We start from the raw sequence: 24613 nt of genomic DNA, 5'->3' as shown, positions 1-24613 counted from the left end.
CGTTATTTTAGTGTTTTTCGAGCGTTATTCGAGCGAAGCCTCATCTGCAATCCCAATGTGCTGGTAAAGCGCCGCTAAGACCCTAACGTTTTAGGGCGTTTTTGCAGTGCCTCAGTGTGAAAGGGTAAGGCGTTTTTACAGCGCTTTCAATTCATTTCAATGTAGAGGGGCGTTATTGGAGAGTTTTTTTCAGCGCCCAAAAGCTGCTCCAAAGATGCTGCTTGCAGGACGTTTCTTAACGCCCCGCCAGTGCAACGCCTCAGTGTGAAAGGGTAAGGCGTTTTTACAGCGCTTTCAATTCATTTCAATGGAGAGGGGCGTTTTTTGGAGCCTTTTTTTTCAGCGCCCAAAGGCTGCTCCAAAGATGCTGCTTGCAGGCCTCGGTGTGAAAGGGTCCATTGAGACGCATGGAGAGCGTTTTAATAGCGCTATTTTTAACGCTAAAACGCTGTGAAAACATTTCAGTGTGAAAGGGGTCTAAATATATCTAACATGTTGGGGGGAGGGGGCTTAAAGCGGGAGTTCACCCGAAAAACTATTTTTAACATTAGATGGAGGCTCATTTTGTCAAGGGGAATCTGGTGTTTTTTTTTAAATCGAAGCAGTACTTACCGTTTGAGCCCAGGTTCACACTGGGTACGATTTGAGATGCGATTTCACATGTCAAATCGCATCTGAAATCTGCGGCATTTGCCGGCAATGGCACCGTCCTAATCGGTGCGACGCCGATGCGGCGATTTCAAAAAGTAGTTCCTGTACTACTTTTTGCGATTTCGGGCCGCGATTTACATTGACATCTGTGTAGAAGTCTCTTAAATCGCGGTCGAAATCGATTTTACCGCGATTTTGAATTCGCAGCAGTGTAAAACTAGCCTTAGAGATAGATCTTCTCCGCCGCTTCCGGGTATGGTCTTCGGGACTGGGTGTTCCTATTTGATTGACAGGCTTCCGACGTTCGCATACATCGCGTCACGAGTAGCCGAAAGAAGCCAAACGTCGGTGCGGCTCTATACGGCGCCTGCGCACCGACGTTCGGCTACTTTCGGAAAATCGGGACGCGATGTATGCGACCGTCGGAAGCCTGTCAATCAAATAGGAACGCCCAGTCCCGCAGCCCATACCCGGAAGCGGCGGAGAAGATCTATCTCTAAAACGGTAAGTACTGCTTCGATTTAAAAAAATGACAAAATGAGCATTAATCTAATGTTAAAAATGAAGTTTTTGGGTGAACCTCCACTTTAAGGAAAAAGGTGTGCATAACTTTTTATAATGTAAACTTTATTTAAAATGTTGTTTTTGGTGTTCTCTGTGATTCTACAGAATTTGAACAAGAGGAAAACGTCATGAAAAATAATATTGAATATGTTAAAATAAATAAAAAGGAGTGGAGGAAAATGCAATTAAAAAAAATTAAACAATACCTTAGGTTCCACCGAGATTTGAACTCGGATCGCTGGATTCAGAGTCCAGAGTGCTAACCATTACACCATGGAACCTCAATTTACCATCTGGAGACTTCCCTATAGAAGAATCTCTCCACAGACCCTCTTATTGTCTCTGATACACATTTTTGTTGTAAATAAACGCCCTATTGCACGGCTTCTGTGTTTATTTCCCTTACAGGGAACCTCAGTGCGTCCGGGGACTGAGCGCTTCTGTATTTCTGAGGTAATTCTCGCGCTGCCGCAGTGTCACTCCGCCCGCCATATTGCACCTCCTCCTGCACCACACGCCGCCATTTTGCCGCTCACGCCAATATGACACCCGCAGCTCAGAAAACAACCGTTTTCGTTATGCGGGAGGCCAGAACGACGGCTTATCCCGAAACAAGACGATTAAATAACACGCGCGCCTAAAATAAACGTCCCGTGGCGGAGCGGGGGAAGGGCGGGGTGTACCAAGATGGCGGCGCCGTGCTTCGTTGAACCCGGAAGTGTTGCAGCCGAGGACTTGGGCGGAAGCGCTGTTCCTGTTTCAGGGAGGGGTTCGGTCATAGCCGGGCTTCCTGGAGATTTTGTCGGTTGGCTGCCGAGAGCCTGCGGATCCGGAGCACTACATCCACCGCCAGCATGGGAACCCGGGACGACGAGTACGACTATCTGTTCAAAGGTGAGACCGGGAGAGGGGAAACCGGACGGGAGACACCGGGATCAGCGGGGGGGATGTGAGGTGACGGGGCGGCCTACAGTGACAGGAGAGCCGGGCGGGGATCCGGGGACAGACCGAGGAGGAGGAGGGAGAGAGGAGGCCGCGTCCTGTCATGTCTCCGGGGAGGCCTGTCACTGCCCCCCCTCTCATATATCTCTCTATATTTACCCCCCCCTCATATATCTCCCTATATTTACCACCCCCCTCATATCTCTATATATTTACCACCCCTCCTCATATATCTATATTTATCCCCCCCCTCCTCATATATCTCTATATTTACCCCCCCCTCATATATCTCCCTATATTTATCCCCCCCCCCCTCATACCTCTATATATTTACCCCCCCCTCATATATATCTCTATATAATTTACCCCCCCCTCATATATTTCTCTGTATTCCCCCCCCCATATATATTACCACCCCCCCTCATACCGGATATATATATATATATATTCTATAGGGGCATTCATGTCATATTTTATATTTATACCACTCCCCTATATACAGTGTAGTGATGGGTGTACACGGTGTCATTTTGTTTTTTTGTGGGGGGGGGGGGTCCGAGATAGGAGACCCCCATCCAGGGATTGGTGACTTCTACACTCAGCTTTGGGGGTGTTCTATTTCTGGAGGTGTCACCCCCCCCCCACCCCCAACATTCATACCCCCCAATCCCCCTCTCATACCACTGGACTCCCCACCAAAACCACCTCAAAGCCCCCCCCCTCTCCTTCTGACCACTGCCCCCATACAAACCCCCAACCCCTTTTTAATTTTTCCTTGTACCTATGTCCACCCCCTCCTCCATACTTCTGACCTATGCAAACCCATCCTCCTCTTTAATACCTCTGTTCTCTCTCTCTCTCTCCCCCTCATTCTCTTTAATACCTCTGTTCTCTATCTCTCTCCCCCCTTCCTCTTTAATACCTCTGTTCTCTCTCCCCCCCCTCCTCTTTAATACCTCTGTTCTCTCTCCCCCCCCTCCTCTTTAATACCTCTGTTCTCTCTCTCCCCCCCCTCCTCTTTAATACCTCTGTTCTCTCTCTCTCCCCCCCTCATTCTCTTTAATACCTCTGTTCTCTCTCTCCCCCCCTCCTCTTTAATACCTCTGTTCTCTCTCTCCCCCCCCCCCTCCTCTTTAATACCTCTGTTCTCTCTCTCCCCCCCCCTCCTCTTTAATACCTCTGTTCTCTCTCCCCCCCCCCCCCTCCTCTTTAATACCTCTGTTTTCTCTCCCCCCCCCCCCTCCTCTTTAATACCTCTGTTCTCTCTCCCCCCCCTCCTCTTTAATACCTCTGTTCTCTCTCCCCCCTTCCTCTTTAATACCTCTGTTCTCTCTCCCCCCCTCCTCTTTAATACCTCTGTTCTCTCTCCCCCCTTCCTCTTTAATACCTCTGTTCTCTCTCCCCCCTTCCTCTTTAATACCTCTGTTCTCTATCTCTCCCCCCCCTTCCTCTTTAATACCTCTGTTCTCTATCTCTCTCCCCCTTCCTCTTTAATACCTCTGTTCTCTCCCCCCCCTTCCTCTTTAATACCTCTGTTCTCTCTCGTCCCCCCCCCCCCTCCTCAATACCTCTGTTCTCTTCCCCCCCCTTCTCTTTAATACCTGTCCCCCCCCCTCATTCTCTTTAATACCTTTGTTCGTTCTCTCCCCCCCCTTCCTCTTTAATACCTCTGTTCTCTATCTCTCTCCCCCTTCCTCTTTAATACCTCTGTTCTCTCCCCCCCCTTCCTCTTTAATACCTCTGTTCTCTCTCGTCCCCCCCCCCCTCCTCAATACCTCTGTTCTCTTCCCCCCCTCCTTCTCTTTAATACCTCTGTTCTCTTCCCCCCCCTTCTCTTTAATACCTGTCCCCCCCCCTCATTCTCTTTAATACCTTTGTTCGTTCTCTCCCCCCCCCTTCCTCTTTAATACCTCTGTTCTCTCTCCCCCCCTTCCTCTTTAATACCTTTGTTCGTTCTCTCCCCCCCCTTCCTCTTTAATACCTCTGTTCTCTCTCCCCCCCTTCCTCTTTAATACCTCTGTTCTCTCTCGTCCCCCCCCCCTCCTCAATACCTCTGTTCTCTCCTCTCCCCCCTCCTTCTCTTTAATACCTGTGTTCTCTCCTCTCCCCCCTCCTTCTCTTTAATACCTGTGTTCTCTCCTCTCCCCCCTCCTTCTCTTTAATACCTGTGTTCTCTCCTCTCCCCCCCCCCCCTCCTTCTCTTTAATACCTCTGTTCTCTCTCGTCCCCCCCCCCCCCCCTCAATACCTCTGTTCTCTTCCCCCCCTCCTACTCTTTAATACCTCTGTTCTCTCCTCTCCCCCCTCCTTCTCTTTAATACCTCTGTGTTCTCTCCTCTCCCCCCTCCTTCTCTTTAATACCTCTGTGTTCTCTCCTCTCCCCCCTCCTTCTCTTTAATACCTCTGTTCTCTCCTCTCCCCCCCTCCTTCTCTTTAATACCTCTGTTCTCTCCTCCCCCCCCCCCCCTTCTCTTTAATACCTCTGTTCTCTCCTCTCCCCCCCTCCTTCTCTTTAATACCTCTGTTCTCTCCCCTCCTTCTCTTTAATACCTCTGTTCTCTCCCCCCCTTCCTCTTTAATACCTCTGTTCTCTCCCCTCCTCCCCCCTTCCTCTTTAATACCTCTGTTCTCTCTCTCCCCCCTTCCTCTTTAATACCTCTGTTCTCCCCCCCTCCTTCTCTTTAATACCTCTGTTCTCTTCCCCCCCTCCTTCTCTTTAATACCGCTGTTCTCTTCCCCCCCTCCTTCTCTTTAATACCTCTGTGTTCTCTCCTCTCCCCCCCCTTCTCTTTAATACCTCTGTTCTCTCCTCTCCCCCCCTCCTTCTCTTTAATACCTCTGTTCTCTCCTCTCCCCCCCCCCTCCTTTTTTTTAATACCTCTGTTCTCTCCCCTCCTCCCCCCTTCCTCTTTAATACCTCTGTTATCCCTCTCTCTATTATCCGATTAATCGTAACAATAATCGGCCAACTAATCGATTATGAAAATAATCGTTAGTTGCAGCCCTATTGTACCTCTAACCATACCTCTGTTCTATCAAACCCTAGAACCCCACCCCCCCCTTAATACCTCTGTCCCATACACACCCCTCTCCCCCTTCCCTAATTGCTACTTGTACCTATGACCTCCCCATTTAAAAATAAATAAATAATTCATTTGCCCTGCTTACCTAATGGTGGTATCTGCACATTTCAGGTACTCGCCCATCCAGAGGATCCAGTGTTGACCTGCTGAGATCATTTCCGTCCCACGGTGCCATGTTTTCTCTGACATCATCGAGAGGCCCCCGCCGGCTCTTCCGGGTTCAGCGAGCGGGTCTCTCTATGATGCCACCATATGCCTGCCGGTTCTTCCGGGTTCAGCGAGCGGGCTTCTCTATGATGCAACTATAGGCCCGCTGACTTTTCCGGGTTCAGCGAGCAGGCCTGTCTCTGCCACCATAGGCCCGCCGGCTCTTCCGGGTTCAGCGAGCGGGTCTCTCTATGATGCCACCATAGGCCCGCCGGCTCTTCTGGGTTCAGCGAGTGGGCCTCTCTTAATGCGAAAGTAGGCCCGCCCCCTCCTCATATTCTTCAATGAAAGGCTATGCCTTCTGGGGTATGTGACGTACATAACCCAAGAGGCACAGTGTGCGCAGTCATTCACCTAAGGCAAGTGTTGTGCATGGGGAGGCGGGGTGGACTTTCTGTAAAAACAAAAGGGGGGAGAAAAGACGATTTTTTTAATAGAATTTTTATTTTATTGGAGTGTCTGGCCAGCAGGTTAGGAGGTTGTCAGGGTACATCCGATCACCACCATACCCCCCCCCCCCCCCACAAGCACCTCATCCCTCGCAGTGTAGAGCTCAGGCTATGGACGGATATGGCGGTGTAGATGGCGCTCGGGGTATGACAGACGGACATGGCGGTGTAGAGCTCGGGGTATGACGGTGGGACATGGCGGTGTAGAGCTTGGGGTATGACGGTGTGACTTGGCGGAGTAGAGTTCGGGGTATGACGGCCGGACATGGCGGTGTAGAGCGCGGGGTTTGGACGGACAAATATATGGAGGTGTAGAGTGCGGGGTTTGGACGGACGGATATGGCGGTGTAGAGCGCAGGGTTTGGATGGACGGATGGACATGGCGTTGTAGAGCTCGGGGTATGGACAGATGGACATGGCGGTGTAGAGCTCGGGGTATGACGGACGGACATGGCGGTGTAGAGCTCGGGGTATGACGGACGGACATGGCGGTGTAGAGTTCGGGGTATGACGGACGGACATGGCGGTGTAGAGTTCGGGGTATGACGGACGGACATGTCGGTGTGGCGCTCGGGGTTTGGACAGATGAACATGGCTGTGTAGAGCTCGGGGTATGACGGACGGACATGGCGGTGTAGAGCTCGGGGTATGACGGACGGACATGGCGGTGTAGAGCTCGGGGTATGACGGACGGACATGGCGGTGTAGAGTTCGGGGTATGACGGACGGACATGTCGGTGTGGCGCTCGGGGTTTGGACAGATGAACATGGCTGTGTAGAGCTCTGGGTTTGGACGGACATGTCGGTGTGGCGCTCGGGGTATGACGGACGGACATGGCGGTGTAGAGCTCGGGGTTTGGATGGACATGGCGGTGTAGAGCTCGGGGTTTGGACGGACGTGGCGGTGTAGAGCTCGGGGTTTGGACGGACGGACAGACATGGCAGTGTAGAGCTCGGGGTATGACGGTGGGACATGGCAGTGTGGCGATCAGGGTATGACGGACGGACATGGCGGTGTAGAGCTCGGGGTTTGGACGGACGGACAGACATGGCGGTGTAGAGCTCGGGGTATGGATGGACGGACAGACATGGCGGTGTGGTGCTCGGGGTTTGGACGGATGGACGGACATGGCGGTGTGGCGCTCAGGGTATGACGGATGGACATGGCGGTGTAGAGTTCGGGGTTTGGACGGACATGGCGGTGTGGCGCTCGGTATGGACGGACGGACATGGCGGTGTGGCGCTCGGGGTATGACGGACGGACATGGCGGTGTAGAGCTCGGGGTTTGGACGGACATGGCGATGTAGAGCTTGGGGTATGGATGGACGGACGGACATGGCGGTGTGGCGCTCGGGGTATGACGGACGGACATGGCGGTGTGGCGCTCGGGGTATGACGGACGGACATGGCGGTGTAGAGCTCGGGGTTTGGACGGACAGACATGGCGGTGTGGCGCTCGGGGTATGACGGATGGACATGGCGGTGTGGCGCTCGGGGTTTGGACGGACGGACATGGCGGTGTGGCGCTCAGGTATGTCGGATGGACATGGCGGTGTAGAGCTCGGGGTTTGGATGGACGGATGGACAGACATGGCGGTGTAGAGCTCGGGGTTTGGACGGACGGACATGGCGGTGTAGAGCTCGGGGTTTGGACGGACGGACATGGCGGTGTGGCGCTCGGGGTATGACGGATGGACATGGCGGTGTGGCGCTCGGGGTTTGGACGGACGGACATGGCGGTGTGGCGCTCAGGTATGTCGGATGGACATGGCGGTGTAGAGCTCGGGGTTTGGATGGACGGATGGACAGACATGGCGGTGTAGAGCTCGGGGTTTGGACGGACGGACATGGCGGTGTAGAGCTCGGGGTTTGGACGGACGGACATGGCGGTGTAGAGCTCGGGGTTTGGATGGACGGATGGACAGACATGGCGGTGTAGAGCTCGGGGTTTGGACGGACGGACATGGCGGTGTAGAGCTCGGGGTTTGGACGGACGGACATGGCGGTGTAGAGCTCGGGGTTTGGACGGACGGACATGGCGGTGTAGAGCTCGGGGTTTGGATGGACGGATGGACAGACATGGCGGTGTAGAGCTCGGGGTTTGGACGGACGGACATGGCGGTGTAGAGCTCGGGGTTTGGACGGACGGACATGGCGGTGTAGAGCTCGGGGTTTGGACGGACGGACATGGCGGTGTAGAGCTCGGGGTTTGGATGGACGGATGGACAGACATGGCGGTGTAGAGCTCGGGGTTTGGACGGACGGACATGGCGGTGTAGAGCTCGGGGTTTGGACGGACGGACATGGCGGTGTAGAGCTCGGGGTTTGGACGGACATGGTGGATAGAGTTGGGCCTGGTATGAAGGAGACTGAAGATACACCTGCATGTCCCCGTAGAATTCCTGACCCCGGCGCTGTGTCTCCAGTCATCTGATGTCTCCATACAATGCAGCGATGTCGGGGAGGAGGAGGAGGGGTGGCTCTGGTGTAGGCCTCTGCTGAATGCAGTATATTATCTCCCGGAAATCCAGGACACACTACAGTCCCTCCGCATTCCCCTCCATTAACCCGTTCACTGGCAGATCACCTCCGCCGGTATACAACTTCACCATGGGCAATCCCCTCCCCCCCTCCTTTCCCGGTTTATTTACATTTCACTGTCACCGTCCTGCTGAAGATTGCTCCTTTGCAGTCATGTGACGCGTCTTTTGTCGCCTTTTCTTTCTGATCTAATCGGCTCTTGTGTTCTTACTATGAGCTCTGGATGTGTAATGTGAGGCCTCACCGTCACTTGTTTATATACACAGAGGAAATGTCTGAACGTATACAAATGCAGGAAATTATTTTTCAGTCGTGACATTCACACCGAGGGTTTACCTGCGTTTTCAGCGCGGTCTGCGTTTATAGAGAATAGAATCCTGTGGGGTTGATTTACTTAAACTGAAGAGTGCAAAATCCAGTGGTGCATGGTAGCCAATCGGCTTCTAGGTTTTAGGCTCCGTTCACATTTGTGTGACTTTGGACATGTAAAGTCGCATAAGTCACACCCCATGTACACATTATTACCAAAAGTATTGGGACACCGGGCCTTTACACGCACATGAACTTTAATGGCACCCCAGTCTTAGTCCGTAGGGTTCAATATTGAGTTGGCCCCGCCCTTTGCAGCTATAACAGCTTCACCTCTTCTGGGAAGGCCGTCCACAAGGTTTAGGAGTGTGTCTATGGGAAGGTTTGAGCATTCTTCCAGAAGCGCATTTTTGTGAGGTCAGGCACTGATGTTGGACGGGAAGTCCTGGCTCGCAGTCTCCGCTCTAATTTATCCCAAAGGTGTTCTATGGCAGTGGTCGTCAACCCTGTCAGAGCCCCCTAACAGGCCAGGTTTTATGTATTACCTTGGGGAGATGAAGACTAAAATACTGTAATGACTGAGCAGCAAATGATATCACCTGTCAGGACTCTGTGCAGGCCAGCCAAGTTCCTCCAAACTTGCTCATTCATATCTTTATGGACCATTTTTTTTTTTTTTTTTTCCCCCGTAATGCAGAGAATGCATTAAAGTGGAAGTCCATGCTTTACCACTTAAGACCCGGACCTTTAGGCAGCTAAAGGACCCGGTCAGGTTTTGCGATTCGGCACTGCGTTGATTTAACAGACAATTGCGCGGTCGTGCAACGTGGCTCCCAAACAAAATTGACATCCTTTTTTTCCCACAAATAGAGCTTTCTTTTGGTGGTATTTGATCACCTCTGCGGTTTTTATTTTTTGCGCTATAAACAAAAATAGAGCGACAATTTTGCAAAAAATGCAATATTTTTTTATTTTTGCTATAATAAATATCCCCCCAAAAATATATAAAAACATTTTTTTTCCCTCAGTTTTAGGCCGATACGTATTCTTCTACCTATTTTTGGTAAAAAAATATCTTAAGCGTTTATCGGTTGGTTTGCGCAAAATTTATAGCGTTTACAAAATAGGGGATACGGTAGTTTTATTGCATTTTTATTATTATTTTATTTTTTTTCTACTAATGGCGGCCATCAGCGTTTTTTTTTTTTTTTTTTTTTTTTTCCATGACTGCAACATTATGGCGGACACTTTTGACACATTTTTGGGACCATTGTCATTTTCACAGCAAAAAATGCATTAAAAATGCATTGTTTACTGTGAAAATGACAATTAGTTTGGGAGTTAACCACTAGGGGGCGCTGAAGGGGTTATGTGTGACCTCATTTGTGTTTCTAACTGTAGGGGGGTGTGGCTGTAGGTGTGACGTCATCGATTGTTTCCCTATATAAGGGAACACTCGATCAATGACGGCGCCACAGTGAAGAACGGGGAAGCTGTGTTTACACACACCTCTCCCCGTTCTTCAGCTCCGGGGACCGATCGCGGGACTCCAGCGGCGATCGGGTCCCACAGCTGGGCATTATAAGTGGTTAAAGGGGTGGTTCCCCCTAAAACACATTTCTAACAATAGATTCGTAAGACCCGTTACACTGCGGGTAGGCTGGCTTTTTTTTTTTTTTTTTTTTCGTACATACCGAGATCTCGGCGTCTCGTCCCTTGGCGGTGGGCGTTCCTATTTGATTGACGTTCCTCGGACGGGCGCATACGTGACGTCACGACTTTCCGACAGAAGCCGAACGTCATTGCGCAGGCGCCGTATAGAGTCGGCTCTATACGGCACCTGCGCAGCGACGTTCGGCTTCTTTCGGAAAGTCGTGACGTCACGTATGCGCCCGTCCGAGGAACGTCAATCAAATGGGAACGCCCACTGACAAGGGACGAAACGCCGAGATCTCGGTATGTACTAAAAAAAAAAAAAAAAAAAAAAAAAAAGCCAGCCTACCCGCAGTGTAACGGGTCTTACGAATCTATTGTTAGAAATGTGTTTTAGGGGGAACCACCCCTTTAAGCTAAAAAAGAACCTTACAACCACTCTAGCATTACCCTGTGCACTGTACAACCTGTCACAGCATTTTATCACTTGACTAGCCGCCGTCATTATACGTTGGTACTATACTGTTTTTATGGCAGCATAACCCCCAACACCGACCCCCCCCCCGCCGGTATCCTTAAGCGGCAGGCGGTCTGCTTTGATCTAAGTGGTCTCTGTGGTGGATTCGCCGCAAGATGACTTTTATTGGCGAAAGGAAGAGGTGCCCCTCCAGCCGTCTCCGCCACTTACCAGAGCCTTCGGTAGCGGCACAGAGGATCGGGTCCTCTCCCCTGTGAAGCTTGAATATCGAGTGAGGGAATGATGGGCCCCCACTCGGCTCCGTAACATTGGATGACAGAAGCGACGTCACTTCCACCAATGCTCGTAAAAGGGAATTTGTTTAAAAAAATGTAAAGAATTATTTTTTGTTTTTTATTGTATTTTAGTTTAAATATGAGATCTGAGTTATTTTTGACCCCAGATCTCATATTAAAGGAGTTGTAAAGGTACAATTTATTTTTTCCCTAAATATCTTCCTTTACCTTAGTGCAGTCCTCCTTCACTTACCTCATCCTTCCATTTTGCTTTTAAATGCCATTATTTCTTCTGAGAAATCCTCACTTCCTGTTCTTCTGTCTGTAACTCCACACAGTAATGCAAGGCTTTCTCCCTGGTGTGGAGTGTCGTGCTCGCCCCCTCCCTTGGACTACAGGAGAGTCAGGACGCTCACGAACACACAGCTCCTTTCTCTATCTGCAACGTAGAGAGCGTCCTGACTCTCCCGTAGTCCAAGGGAGGGGGCGAGCACGGCACTCCACACCAGGGAGAAAGCCTTGCATTACTGTGTGGAGTTACAGACAGAAGAACAGGAAGTGAGGATTTCTCAGAAGAAATAAGGACATTTAAAAGCAAAATGGAAGGATGAGGTAAGTGAAGGAGGACTGCACTAAGGCAGTGGTCATCAACCCTGTCCTCAGGGCCCACTAACAGGACATGTTTTATGTATTACCTTGGGGAGATGCAGACTAAATCACTGAGCAGAAAATGATATCACCTGTGATGTATTTCAGTTATCTTGCAAACCTGGCTTGTTAGTGGGCCCTGAGGACCGGGTTGATGACCACTGTACTAAGGTAAAGGAAGCTATTTAGGGGGAAAAAATTACATTTACAACCCCCTTTAGGGCTACGTTCCACCCTAATGTCCATGCGGCTCCCAGCAGGGGTCCAGTGTGTCCTGGTTCACCATTTCAGCCCAAATTTTTGACTAAATTCGGACCTAAAACCGCCCAAAAGACGAACAAGCCTCCTGTGCAAATTTGCACCAGAGCCGCATCGGAGATATGTGAACCAGCTCCATAGAGAGCCATTCACATTCCCCTGCTATTGCGTATTGGATGCAGGGATTCAACATCCAAATCGCAATAGTGTGAACCCGGCCTCAAGAGGACCTGTCATGCTTTTTTCTATTACAAAGGACGTTTACATTCCTTGTAATGGGAATAAAAGTGACCCAAATGTATTATTTTTTTTTTTTTTAAAGGACAGTATAACAATTTTAAGCGATCCGTCCCGCCGTGCCCACGCGCAAAGACAAAAGTCACTTCCGCATATGAAAACGGTGTTCAAACCACACGTGAGGTATTGTAAGAGCGAGAGCAATAATTCTAGCACTAGACCTTTTCTTTAAAGTGGTTGTAAACCCAACCACACAACTTGCACCTACAGGTAAGCCTAGATTAAGGCTTACCTGTAGGTGCAACAAATCTCTCCTAAACCTACATGGTTTAGGAGATATTTTACAATAATGACAGGCGCCGATGTCGCAGGTAAAGGTTCTGTAAAGCATGCAAGTCGTTTACACTTCCTAGATGATTTCGCCTGCATTTGGTAAAGCTAAACTCGGGAGCGCCATTGTGAATGAGGCCTAGTACTGTCTGTGTTCAACTACTTGCCGCCGCTGTTCTATGGGGGCAGGTCGGCTCCCCTGCGCGAGAGCCCGTAGCTCTACGTCGGCTCTCTAAGCGGCCACTATGGGCTTGTGCGCGCGCCCCCTGCTCGTCCCTGACTCCCGTGCCCGGCGGGCGCGATCGCCACCGGGCACCCATGATTGCTTGTTACAGAGCGAGAACCGGGAGCTGTGTGTATAAACACACAGCTTCCGGTCCTGTCGGGGAGAAATGCCTGACCGTCTGTTCATACAATGTATGAACAGCGATCTGTCATTTCTCCTAGTGAGGCCACTCCCTCTACAGTTAGAACACACCCTTCCCCGCCCCCTAGTGTTAACCCCTTTCCTGCCAGTGGCATTTTTATAGTAATCCAATGCATTTTTATAGCACTGATCGCTATAAAAATGCCAATGATCCCAAAAATGTGTCAAGTGTCCGATGTGTCCGCCATAATGTCAATGTAACAAATCGCTGATCGCCGCTGTTACTAGTAAAAAAAATTAATACAAATGCCATAATAACTATGCCCTTTTTTGTAGACGCTATAACGTTTGCGCAAACCAATCAATTAACGCTTATTGCGTTATTTTTCGTAAAAAAAAAAAAAAAAAAAAAGTCGAAGAATACGTATCGGCCTAAACTGAGGAAAGTTTTTTTTATATATTTTTGGGGGATATTTATTATAGCAAAAAGTAAAAAATATTCATATTTTTTTTCAAAATTGTCGCTCTATTTTTGTTTATAGCGCAAAAACTAAAAACCGCAGAGGTGATCAAATACCACAAAAAGAAAGCTCTATTTGTGGGGGGGGGGGGAAAGGACGCCAATTTTGTTTGGGAGTCACGTCGCACGACCGCGCAATTGTCAGTTAAAGTGGCGCAGTGCCGAATCGCAAAAAGTGCTCTGGTCTTTAACCAGCAAAACGGTCCGGGGGGTTAAGTGGTTAAGGCCTGATTCACACCTATGGCATTTTTTTAGTGCTTTTTGCAGATTCGCATTCCATTCCATTTATCATGGTTTCCTATGGAACACGTTTTGTAGTGCAGAATCTGGTGCAGATGATGTGCATGGTAGTCGGTGTCTAAATTCAGCTTTTTTGAAATAATTGTTGGCCTGGAAGCTGATTGGTTGTTTCTGTGCAGAGCTGTCCCAGGTTTTGCACTCTCCAGTTTTAGTAAATCAGCTCCTATGCAGTTTATACAAGTTCTATGCAAGTGTGGCCTGTCACCTCCAGGGAGGTTGATCTGATAGATGTGAAGGGAGACGGCGTACCGCGTTCAGGGTCAGCGGTTAGAACACACTGTGACCTCTCAGGAGTCAAGAATGTCGGGTGGGGTATGTGAGGTGGGGGGTGGTTAACCAAGGTGGCCTGAACATTTTTTTTTTTTTTTTTTTTTTTGTTCTTTATCAGAGAAAACCTTCAAAGAGCCGGCGTTGGGTCGGCATTAATAGTCTTCTGCCTTCACTTAATATTTGTTTCTATAGGTCTATTAAGGTGGCAATTATTTATGCCACAATGATCCCTATTGTTCAGGTATTCTCCATAGAACTTCTCTGTCATCTGTTGACTTTGGTTTGGTGCAGAGGAATAGTTAAACATAAACTTTGCTGGAAGAAAATAAGTTAGGGCTGGTTACTCTGAAAATATTCGTTCTTTGTTCCCGTTCCTGTTTTTGCACATGCTTGCCTTTCCCGTGGAAGGTGGGATCTGGGCCTGTTGTCCCCACAGAGTTTGTGTATCTGGAAGGTGAAGGGTGAACTTTGCCTTTACTGGACATTTTGACAGTTTTTGTCTCCTGTCATTTGAGTGGATTTCCTGCTTGTTTATACCATGGCCTTTGAGCTGCGTTGATTTGCATAGATCAACGCAGGCGCAACGCCAATGCAAGGGCACAAATAATACTGTTTTGTATGTGCATCATATCTGTACGGAGGTGTGCACTGCAAATACATGCAGCATGTGTGCTTTTTGACATGCCGCACATCGCCTTCCCTGGGCCGCACATCGCCTTCCCTGGGCCGCACATCGCCTTCCCTGGGCCGCACATCGCCTTCCCTGGGCCGCACATCGCCTTCCCTGGGCCGCACATCGCCTTCCCTGGGCCGCACATCGCCTTCCCTGGGCCGCACATCGCCTTCCCTGGGCCGCACATCGCCTTCCCTGGGCCGCACATCGCCTTCCCTGGGCCGCACAACACGCTGTAGTGCATAGACCTTAAAGCAGAGGTTCGCCGGTAAAATGCTGTTTTTACCCTTAGATGTATGCTCATTTAGTCTAGGGGAATCGGCTAGTTGTTTTAAAATCCGAGCATTACTTACCGTTGTAGAGGGCGATCTTCTCCGCCACTTCCGGGTATGGGCTGCGGGACTGGGCGTTCCTTCTTGATTGACAGGCTTCCGACAGGCTTCCGAAAGGCTTCCGACGGTCGCATCCATCGCGTCACGATTTTCCGAAAGTAGCCGAACGTCGGTGCGCAGTATAGAGGCGCACCGACGTTCGGCTTCTTTCGGCTACTCGTGACGCGATGGATGCGACCGTCTGAAGCCTTTCGGAAGACTGTCAATCAAGAAGGAACGCCCAGTCCCGAAGACCCATACCCGGAAGTGGCGGAGAAGATCGCTCTCTACAACGGTAAGTAATGCTCGGATTTTAAAACAAATAGCCGATTCCCCTAGACTAAATGAGCCTCAATCTAAGGGTAAAAGAGAAAAAAAAAACATCATTGGGTGAACTCCCGCTTTAAAGGGGTGTTCCAGTCATTTTTAATGTTTATTTAGGGCCCTTTCACACGGGCGGACAAACGGTCCATTTTCTATGGGATTGCAGAAGTTAGCGGATTGAGCATCCGCTAACGTCCGCAAACATCCGCCTCCGCAAAGATCCGCTTTTTCAGACGGAAGAAAACCCTATTTTTCTTCCGTCTGGCGGAACGGATCGGATGAATACGGACACACGGTCCGTATTCATCCGATTCCCCATAGGGGAAAGCGGAGGAAAGACAGGGCTGTCTCTGCACAGTGTGCGGGGACCGCCCTGTCCGCCGAGAGATCAGCGGGGATTTATGGATGATCCCCGCTGAGCAGACGGACACACGCGGGGCGGATCAATACGGATTTGCTCCGTGTGACAAAACGCCCGACACTCGTGCCGCTGGAGGGGAGAATTGCTATTGATGTCTATGAGATGGTTCACATCTCATAAACGCCGTACGCCTGCCGCCTAAAAACAAGTCACGGACCCTTTTTCTTTTCAGGCGGCATTGGCGTTCGGCCATAGACATCAATGGCAATCCTTTGTGGGGAAAAAAAAAAAAAGTAACCTAACCGCGGCAAAATACGCGGCGTTACAATGTGAATGGGGGCTAAGAGTCAGCAGCTACAAAAAGTGTAGCTGCTGGCTTTTAATAAACACACTCACCTGCTCCACGTTCCAGCGATGCACCGGCCGGGGCTCCGCTCCCCCCCCCCCCCCCCCCCTCCGGCCGGAGTCTTCATTCTAAGTGTGGGCACCCCGGCCGTGACAGCTTTCGTCTTCGCGGCCGGGCATCCACTGTGCATGCGCGAGTGGCGCTGTGCCATCCGATTGGACAGGCGATCGCCTGGGACCTGTCACATGTCCCAGGAGATCGCCTACAGGGAGGGGCTGCCAAAAGGCCATATGAAGTATCGCCTTAGCAGCCCCTCGGCAGAAGGAGGAAGTGGGACAGGAAGTCCCACTCCTGCTGAAGCCCCCACTCCCCCCCCCCCCCCCCCCCAAAAAAAATGACATGCCAAATGTGGCATGTAAGGGGGCGAGGAGTGGATTAAGCGGAAGTTCCACTTTTGGGTGGAACTCCGCTTTAAATGGAGTGTCGCTTTCTGACACTTCAATAAAGTTAAAACAGAACTAAACAACAAACTGAAAACTATTTGAAGGAGTAGAGCAAGTGTATATACTCAAGTATAAGCTGAGCTTTTCAGCACTTTTTTTATTTTTTTGTTTTTGTTCTGAAAATTCCCCCCTCAGGCATTTTGATCTCCTGGACTTTGGGGACCCGGTACTGGCTGGTCTTAGGTCCCCTGGACCTTGGCACACATGTAGCCCCACTCTTCCTCTTCAAGTGTGCAAAGTCTGTTGTCTGGGGGACCTACGGCCGGGGAGCACCATTTTTTTTTTATTTTTGTTTCCAAAGCTGGGCACCCCTTCCATAGACTCCAATGTTAAACGTCAGTCTAGGCATGGACACAGTGAGGCATGCACTTGGACACCCTAGGCTTATTTTCAAGTCAATACGTTTTCCCAGTTTTTTTGTGGTAAAATTAGGCGCCTCGGCTTATATTCGGGTCGGCTTATACTCGAGTATATACAGTAGTACAAGGAAAACTCATTTGGCTGTACTTCTTCTCCTGTGGATCACAGGTCATTCTGCACTCTTGTGACCAGTTTTCATCAGGCTGAAGCATGCTGTCAGCTGACATCACAGAGCCGGTCCAGGCTGGGGAAATAACGTGACCATATGGTCGGGATCCGCTCATATGCCTGGATCGGCACCCAGCCTCAGACTGAGAGCCTGAGCCGGCTGCGAATATCCCCCCAACCTCCCACTGCCCAAGGCTCCAGTGAGTGTAAGGAGGCAGAGAGAGCAAAGAGCCAGTGACTGACACAAAAAGAGGAAAGTAAATGGTGCGATTTGTTACTACACAACGTACACCGGTGTGCGCATGTTTTAGCATGTGGGGCGGTGTGTGAACGAGCCCTGAGTCATATTCTTTGGAAAAAGCTGATGAATATCATGAATGTGTGAAAACTTTATATACAGAAGCCACTCGAAGCATAAACTTTTTATAACTCATTTGGTGTGATCCGTATGGCTTGTAGCACCACTCAAAGCCAGTGAATGAAAGATCTCCTCGCCGGTGATTCAGAAAGTGGGATTAGGTGTCTGTACACCATTCAGACATGTAAATACAAATGAGGCGAAGGAGAGGAGACGCCTCTCACCAGCCCAGGGCTGTCATAATGCCACACCCCTTGACGCGTTTCGTCATCGCAGGCATCCTAGGACAGGTAAGTGTCCTCATTAAAAGTCAGCAACTACAGTGTTTGTAGCTACTGACTTTAAAAAAAATTGCGGGTGGAACCCCGCTTTAAGTAGAATATGTATGTGTGTGTGTGTGTGTATCTCTCTCTATCTCCACACACACCTCGACAAATCCCGGTCGCCATGGCGACTAGAAATAGCGTCCTGGCATGTGGGGGCTTGGAAGGTGGACATGGGCTCGCGGCCTTTTCCTATGATCGCTGCGGGCAGGATGTTTTAGGCGAGGCTGCGGCTTCAGCCTAGTCAGCAGAGCGCCTTTTCCCCAGGACCGCGGCTGACTAGGCCTAAGCCACGGCCTCGCCTAAAAACTTAGGACCGGCGATCCGCGGCCTCGTCTAAAACATCCTGCTCGCCGCGATCCTGGGAAAAGGCCGCGAGCGGCATCAGGCCTGGATTATGGATCCAGTGGGTGGTGTTTTAGCTGTTTGCTCTTTGTGAACTATAGCTGTTGCTGCATCCAAAATTACCCGCTGTGTTGGATAGAATGTTACCCATTCTGCTTCCTCCATCCCTACTTCACTACTATGTCATGTAGTGCTAGAAGGGTCAGCGGGAAGACCCACAGGTGGGACATTTCATCCAATCACCCTGAAGTGTTGTATGGCGTCAGCTGCTGTAGCTAATGAACAAATTTTCTTCTCCCCCCCTCCATAGGCGACGTTTAACCACTTAAGGACCCCCCACTGTATATATACGTCCTCTTTTAAAACATGGATATCTCAGTAACGGCAGCAGCTGCTGCCACAACTGAGATATCCATGTTTTCAGCGGGCGGCCGTGTAAACGATAACGGCGGTCTCCGCGGCGGATTTCGCCGCGAGATCGCCGTTATCGGTGGCGGGAAAGGGGCCCCCCCCCTCCCGCCGCTTTTCCGCGCCCTCCGCCGCTTACCGGAGCCGTCGGTAGCGGCGGAGGAGATCCGATGCTGCCGCCTGGAGAGTGAGGACTTGAGTGAGGGCAAGATGGCCCCCACCCGTCCCCATAGCTCTGCTGGGCGGAAGTGACGTCAAAACGTCAGTCCCGCCCAGCCTCTTAAAGAGACAATTTTTTTTCTGTCATTTTTTTAAATGACAAATTTTCCTTTTTTTTTTTTTTTTTTTTTGCATTTAAGCCTAAATATGAGATCTGAGGTCTTTTTGACCCCAGATCTCATATTTAAGAGGACCTGTCATGCTTTTTTCTATTACAAGGGATGTTTACATTCCTTGTAATAGGAATAAAAGTGATCATTTTTTTTTTTTTTTTATATTTTAGTGTAAAAAATAATAAAATCAATAAAATTAAATAAGAAAACAAACAAAAAATTTTTTTTAAAGCGCCCCGTCCTGACGAGCTCGCGCGCAGAAGCGAACGCATACGCGAGTAGCGCCCGCATATGAAAACGGTGTTCAAATCACACAAGTGAGGTATCGCCGCGATCGTTAGAGCGAGAGCAATAATTATAGCCCTAGAGCTACTCTGTGTAGCTCAAAAAATGCAACTTATAGAATTTTTTTAAACGTCGCCTATCTAGATTTTTAAGGGTAAAAGTTTGACGCCATGCCACGAGCGGGCGCAATTTTAAAGCGTGACATGTTGGGTATCATTTTACTCGGCGTAACATTATCTTTCACAATATATAAAAAAATTGGGCCAAATTTATTGTTGTCTTATTTTTTAATTCAAAAAAGTGATTTTTTTCCAAAAAAAAGTGCGCTTGTAAGACTGCTGCGCAAATACGGTGTGACAAAAAGTATTGCGATGACCGCCATTTTATTCTCTAGGGTGTTAGAAAAAAAAATATATAATGTTTGGGGGTTTTAAGTAATTTTCTAGCAGAAAAAACTGTTTTAGTCTTGCAAACACCAAATCTGAAAAACACCTGAGGTCTTTAAGTGGTTAAAAAAATCCTACAGGTTGCATGTTTTTGAGTTAGAAGAGGTCTAGGGCTAGAATTATTGCTCTCGCTCTACCAATCGCGGCGATACCTCACATGTGTGATTTGAATACCGTTTACATATGCGGGCTCTGCTCACGTATGCTTCTGCGCACGAGCTCGGCACGTGTTTTCTGGCTCCTAACTTTTTTAGCTGGCTCCTAAATTCCAAGCAAATTTGTCAAACCCTATAGTAATCACTTGAACCACCACCTGCCCGCCATATTGACAAATAACAGGTGGGCAGGGACTCTCGTTCTGACCCCGGTGATCGATGGTGCGCTCTGTCCCTGGGACACGGCGCATCTCTGATCTCGGTAAAGAGCCGATGACGAGGCTCTTTACCCATGTGATCAGCTGTGTCCAATCACATGCCGGTTATCCGGCATTCCTCTCCTCACACTGACACAGGAGAGCCGATTAGTGGCCGTTCCTCACAGGGGAGATCTGCATAGGTAATCGGTGCAGCCCCAACAGTGCCCAGCAGTGATGCCAGTCAGTGCTGCCCATCAGTAGTGTCACGTCATCAGTGAGCGAGAAAAATTACTTGCTGTATTTACTAAAGTTTTTTTTTTTTTTTTTTTTTCTAAAAAAAAAAAAAAAAAATGCAAAACCCAACTGTGATTAAAGGGGTTGTAAAGGTTCGTGTTTTTCACCTTAATGCATCCTATGCATTATAATATTTTTTTTAAAACAAATGTAAAATTAACAATAAAAAAATGTTTTTTTTAAAGTGCCCGTCCCTGTACGTAGAAGCAAACGCATACTTAAGTCCCGCCCACATATTAAAACAGTGTTCAAACCACACGGGTGAGGTGTCACAGCGAACGTTAAAGTGAGAGCAATAATTCTAGCCCTCATCTGTAACTCAAAACATGTAACCAGTAAAAAAAAAATTAAAGCGTTACCTATGGGGATTTTTAAGTACCGAAGTTTGGCGCCATTCCACAAGCATGTGCAATTTTGAAGTGTGACATGTTGGGTATCTATTTTCTCTGCATAACATCTTTCACATTATGCAAAAAAAATTGGGCTAACCTTACTGTGTTTTTTTTTTTTTTAAAGCATGAAACTCTTCTTCTTTTTTTTTTTTTTTTTTTTTTTTTTTAAACACGTTTGAAAAATTGCTGCGCAAATACCGTGCAAGATAAAAAGTTGCAATGACCGCCATTGTATTCTCTGGGGTCTCTGCTAAAAAAAAAAAACATATATAGTGTTTGGGGGTTCTATGTAATTTTTTTATCAAAAAAAATTATGATTTTTACATGTAGGCGCGAAGTGTCAGATTTGGACTGGGCGCCAAGTGATTAAAGGAACACTAAAGGCAGAATAAAAAATAAATAAATAACAAACATGTTATACTTGCCTCCGCTGTGCAGTTCGTTTTGCACGGAGTGGCCCCCGAACCCTGTCTTCTGGGGTCCCTCGGCGGCTGTTTCGGCTCCTCCTCGCAAAAGCTTTCCACGTTCATGCGCGCTCCCTCACATGGTGGAAAGCTTTTGCGAGCGCGCTCCTGTGATACAGCGGCTGGCATAGCTGCTGACTATCACTCGGCCCCCGGCGCGCCGCATCATCCGCTGTGATTGACAGCAGCGCCAGCCAATGGCTATGCTGCTAGCCAATCAACGGCCAGGCTGGGAACCGAATAAGATGACAAGCATGCGCCCGGGACTTTTGAACGGTGTGGTAAGTAAAACGGGGGCTCGGGGGGGGTGGGGGGGGGCGTTGCTGTCAGATGTTTTTTTACCTTAATGCATAGGATGCATTAAGGTAACAAAAACTTTTACCTTTACAGCCCCTTTAAGCTTTGACAGTAAAACGTAGAAGCTGATTGGTTTGTATGCAGATCTGGTCCAACACAAGTCTGATCATTGAAGAGCAGGGTGAGTTCCCAGCACAGCTAGAGAACTGGGAACTCTGTGCTCTCATGACTAGCGTGGTCAAGTACACACTATAGAGGGATATGCTTTGTTCATATTTCATGTCTGAGGTTTACAAACACTTTTGGTTGGAGTTTTTTTTTTTTTTCACACATTCCGCTTTTGTAGTTAAATGGCAAGAATTTGCCTTAAAGGGAAGGATAGTAATACATGAAATGGAAATTATATTATTTAAAGCTTGCCTACGCACTGACCTTAACAAGTGCAGCTATTAGTAGAATGTCAGTGGAATGCGTTTATGGAGGATCTACAGGAAAGCAACAATTATAGTTGCCGTGTAATTCCTTTTTTTTTTTTTTTTTTTTTTTCTTGGAATCCCCCAGATAGTACCACCTTTTGATAGATTGTGTGGCCTTTTTGCACAGTTTTTTTTTTTTTTGCTTTTTGGAACACGTGATGAGTTGAGGGTCCTACAAGTCCTCATTCCACTGTGTGGGAATGTGCGTAAAAGAGCAAATACACTCACAAATCTGGTGTTTTTATTGTAGGTACGCCTCAGTTCTATTCATTCTTAATGGCAGCACCCTAATCACCTTGCTAGTGTTTTAGCAAAGCACAATGCATGATAATTTTTAGTCATGGGTGGTACCATGGTGCTGACCAAAATGAGCCCAAACCTGCTGCACAATCTCAGGAGGTCTCCCACCTATGCTGTTCGATCACATCCATCTTTATTAACCATTTGGGATCCGCGCTATGGACGAAAGATGTCCACAGCGTGGCTCTCAAGTGCCGAGTGGACGTCTTTGGACGTCCTGTTGTCATTCCCCGTGCGCACCACTGGGGGCGCGCAGCGGGGAAACAAAGTGCCCGGCGCATCGCTCGGGAGCCGATGCGCGTGCCTAGCGGCCGCGATGCCTTCCAGGTACCCGCGATCGTCGGTGACAGCAGGGACGTGGAGCTCTGTGTGTGTAAACACAGAGCTCCACGTCCTGTCAGGGAGAGAGGAGACTGAGCTGTGTCCCTTGTACATAGGGACACAGATCGGTCACCCCCCTCCCCCACACAGTTGGAACACACCCAGGGAATACATTTAACCCCTTCCTCACCCCCTAGTGTTAACCCCTTCGCTGCCAGTCACATTTATACAGTAATTAGTGCATTTTTATAGCACTGATCGCTGTATGAATGTGGTCCCAAAATTGTGTCCGATACGTCCGCCGCAATATCGCAGGCCTGACAAAAAAATCGCAGATCGCTGCCATTACTATTAAAAAAAAAAAAAAAAAAAATCGAATATCTATCCCCTATTTTGTAGGCGCTATAACTTTTGCGCAAACCAATCAATATACGCTTATTATTTTTTTTACAAAAATATGTAGAAGAATACGTATCGGCCTAAACCGAGGGAATTTTTTATTTAAAAATAAAAATAAAAATTAGGATATTATAACAAAGTAAATATTGTGGGGTTTTTTTTTTTTTTTTTCAAAATTTTCTGTCTTTTTATGTTTTTATAGCGCAAAAAAAATAAATCACAGAGATGATCAAATACCACCAAAAAAAGCTCTATTTGTGGGAAAAAAATGATAAAAATATAATTTGGGTACAGTGTTGTATGACCGTGCAATTGTCATTCAAATTGCGTCAGCGCTGAAAGCTGAAAATTGGTCTGGGCACGAAGGGGGTTTAAGTGCCCAGTAATGAAGTGGTTAAAGCATCGCTCCAAGTTTGCTATCGCTTTTAATATGTAGTAGGTAGGGGGCGCTAATAAGAAAATTAGTCAAAGTGATAGCAATTACAAAAATCATTTTTGTAATTGCTATCACTTTGACTAATTTTCTTATTAGCGCCCCCTACCTACTACACATTCACTAAATCTAATGAGGTATTGGCCTCTTATATTTTTAGGGGAGCAGCTTTTTCATTATATATTTTTTTTATGTAACTTATTATATCAAGTTTTGATGTTCCACTCATTTTTCTCTTTGGCGCGAAAATCAATCCTCAAACATTTTATCGCTTTTAATAGTTTGGCCAACTTGGCCCAAGCAAAACTATTTCCTTCACTAATGCATGTGGCTGCGGTCAGCGCTGTAGCCTCAGCTACATACAGTATTCACTTGCAAACCGTAAGACATTATACAATATACGTTGTATAATAAACAATTGGATTTAAAAATCGAGTTGGTAGGTGAAATCGATTCATATTTTTTAAAAATCGACTTTTTTCGATTTTTTTATCCCAGGACCGGCGTGAAGAATCCTCCTATTATCTGGTGCAGACCCTTACAAACGTCCCTCCTGTCTTGATAGCCTCTCCGGGGTGTGCAGGGGAGAAGTCAGTCAGCCGCGATCCCGGGAAAGGGCCGTGAGGCCAGCCGTCACGGACTAGGCTGAAGCCGCAGCCTAAAAATTTTCTAGCAAAAAATAGATTTTTGCGTGTAAACACAAAACGCCAGAAAAGGCCTGGTCCTTTAGCAGTGATCCAACCTAGTTCGTGTGAGGACTTCCTAGTTTCATTGGTCAGTCTGTTCAGCTGACTGGTCTGCCCGATGCAATGCATGTACAACAAGGTTTGACAAATTTGCTTGGAATCTAGGAGCCAGCTAAAGAAGTTAGGAGCCAGAAAAACGCGACCGTCCTGCCGAGCTTGCACGCAGAAGCGAACACATACGTGAGTAGCGCCGGCATATGTAAACGGTATTTAAACCGCACATGTGAGGTATCGCTGCGATCGTTGGAGCGAGAGCAATAATTCTAGCCATAGACCTTCTCTGTAACTTAAAACATGCAACCTGTAGATTTTTTTAAACGTCGCCTATGGAGATTTTAGAGGGTAAAAGTTTGTAGGCATTCCACGAGTGGATGCAATTTTGAAGTGTGACATGTTGGGTATCAATTTACTCGGCGTAACATTATCTTTCACAATAGATAAAAATAAAAAG

At 48.2% G+C, this 24613-nt stretch overlaps 1 protein-coding gene, 1 long non-coding RNA gene and 1 other non-coding gene across 3 annotated transcripts in view; 2 read left to right on the top strand and 1 right to left on the bottom strand.

Annotated features, from left to right (window-relative positions):
* Positions 1-1424: 1424 nt before the first annotated feature.
* On the bottom strand, positions 1425-1496 carry TRNAQ-CUG. The gene has a single exon. It is a non-coding gene; the product is annotated as a tRNA-Gln (tRNA).
* Positions 1497-1955: 459 nt separating this feature from the next.
* RAB11A (RAB11A, member RAS oncogene family) overlaps positions 1956-24613 on the top strand; it is a 62955-nt gene continuing 40297 nt past the window's right edge. The window contains exon 1 of the mRNA XM_040342268.1: positions 1956-2109. Coding sequence (XP_040198202.1) covers positions 2070-2109 — 40 coding nt within the window. The 5' untranslated portion in view covers positions 1956-2069. The remainder of the gene's footprint in view (positions 2110-24613) is intronic.
* On the top strand, positions 23340-24069 carry LOC120931114. Its single transcript, XR_005747825.1, has 2 exons — positions 23340-23415; positions 23698-24069. It is a non-coding gene; the product is annotated as an uncharacterized LOC120931114 (long non-coding RNA).

This window comes from Rana temporaria, chromosome 3 (genome assembly GCF_905171775.1).
Source record: "Rana temporaria chromosome 3, aRanTem1.1, whole genome shotgun sequence".
NCBI classification, from domain to species: domain Eukaryota; kingdom Metazoa; phylum Chordata; class Amphibia; order Anura; family Ranidae; genus Rana; species Rana temporaria.
Note: the sequence above shows the minus strand (reverse complement) of the source record. Positions and strands in the feature narration are given on the sequence as shown.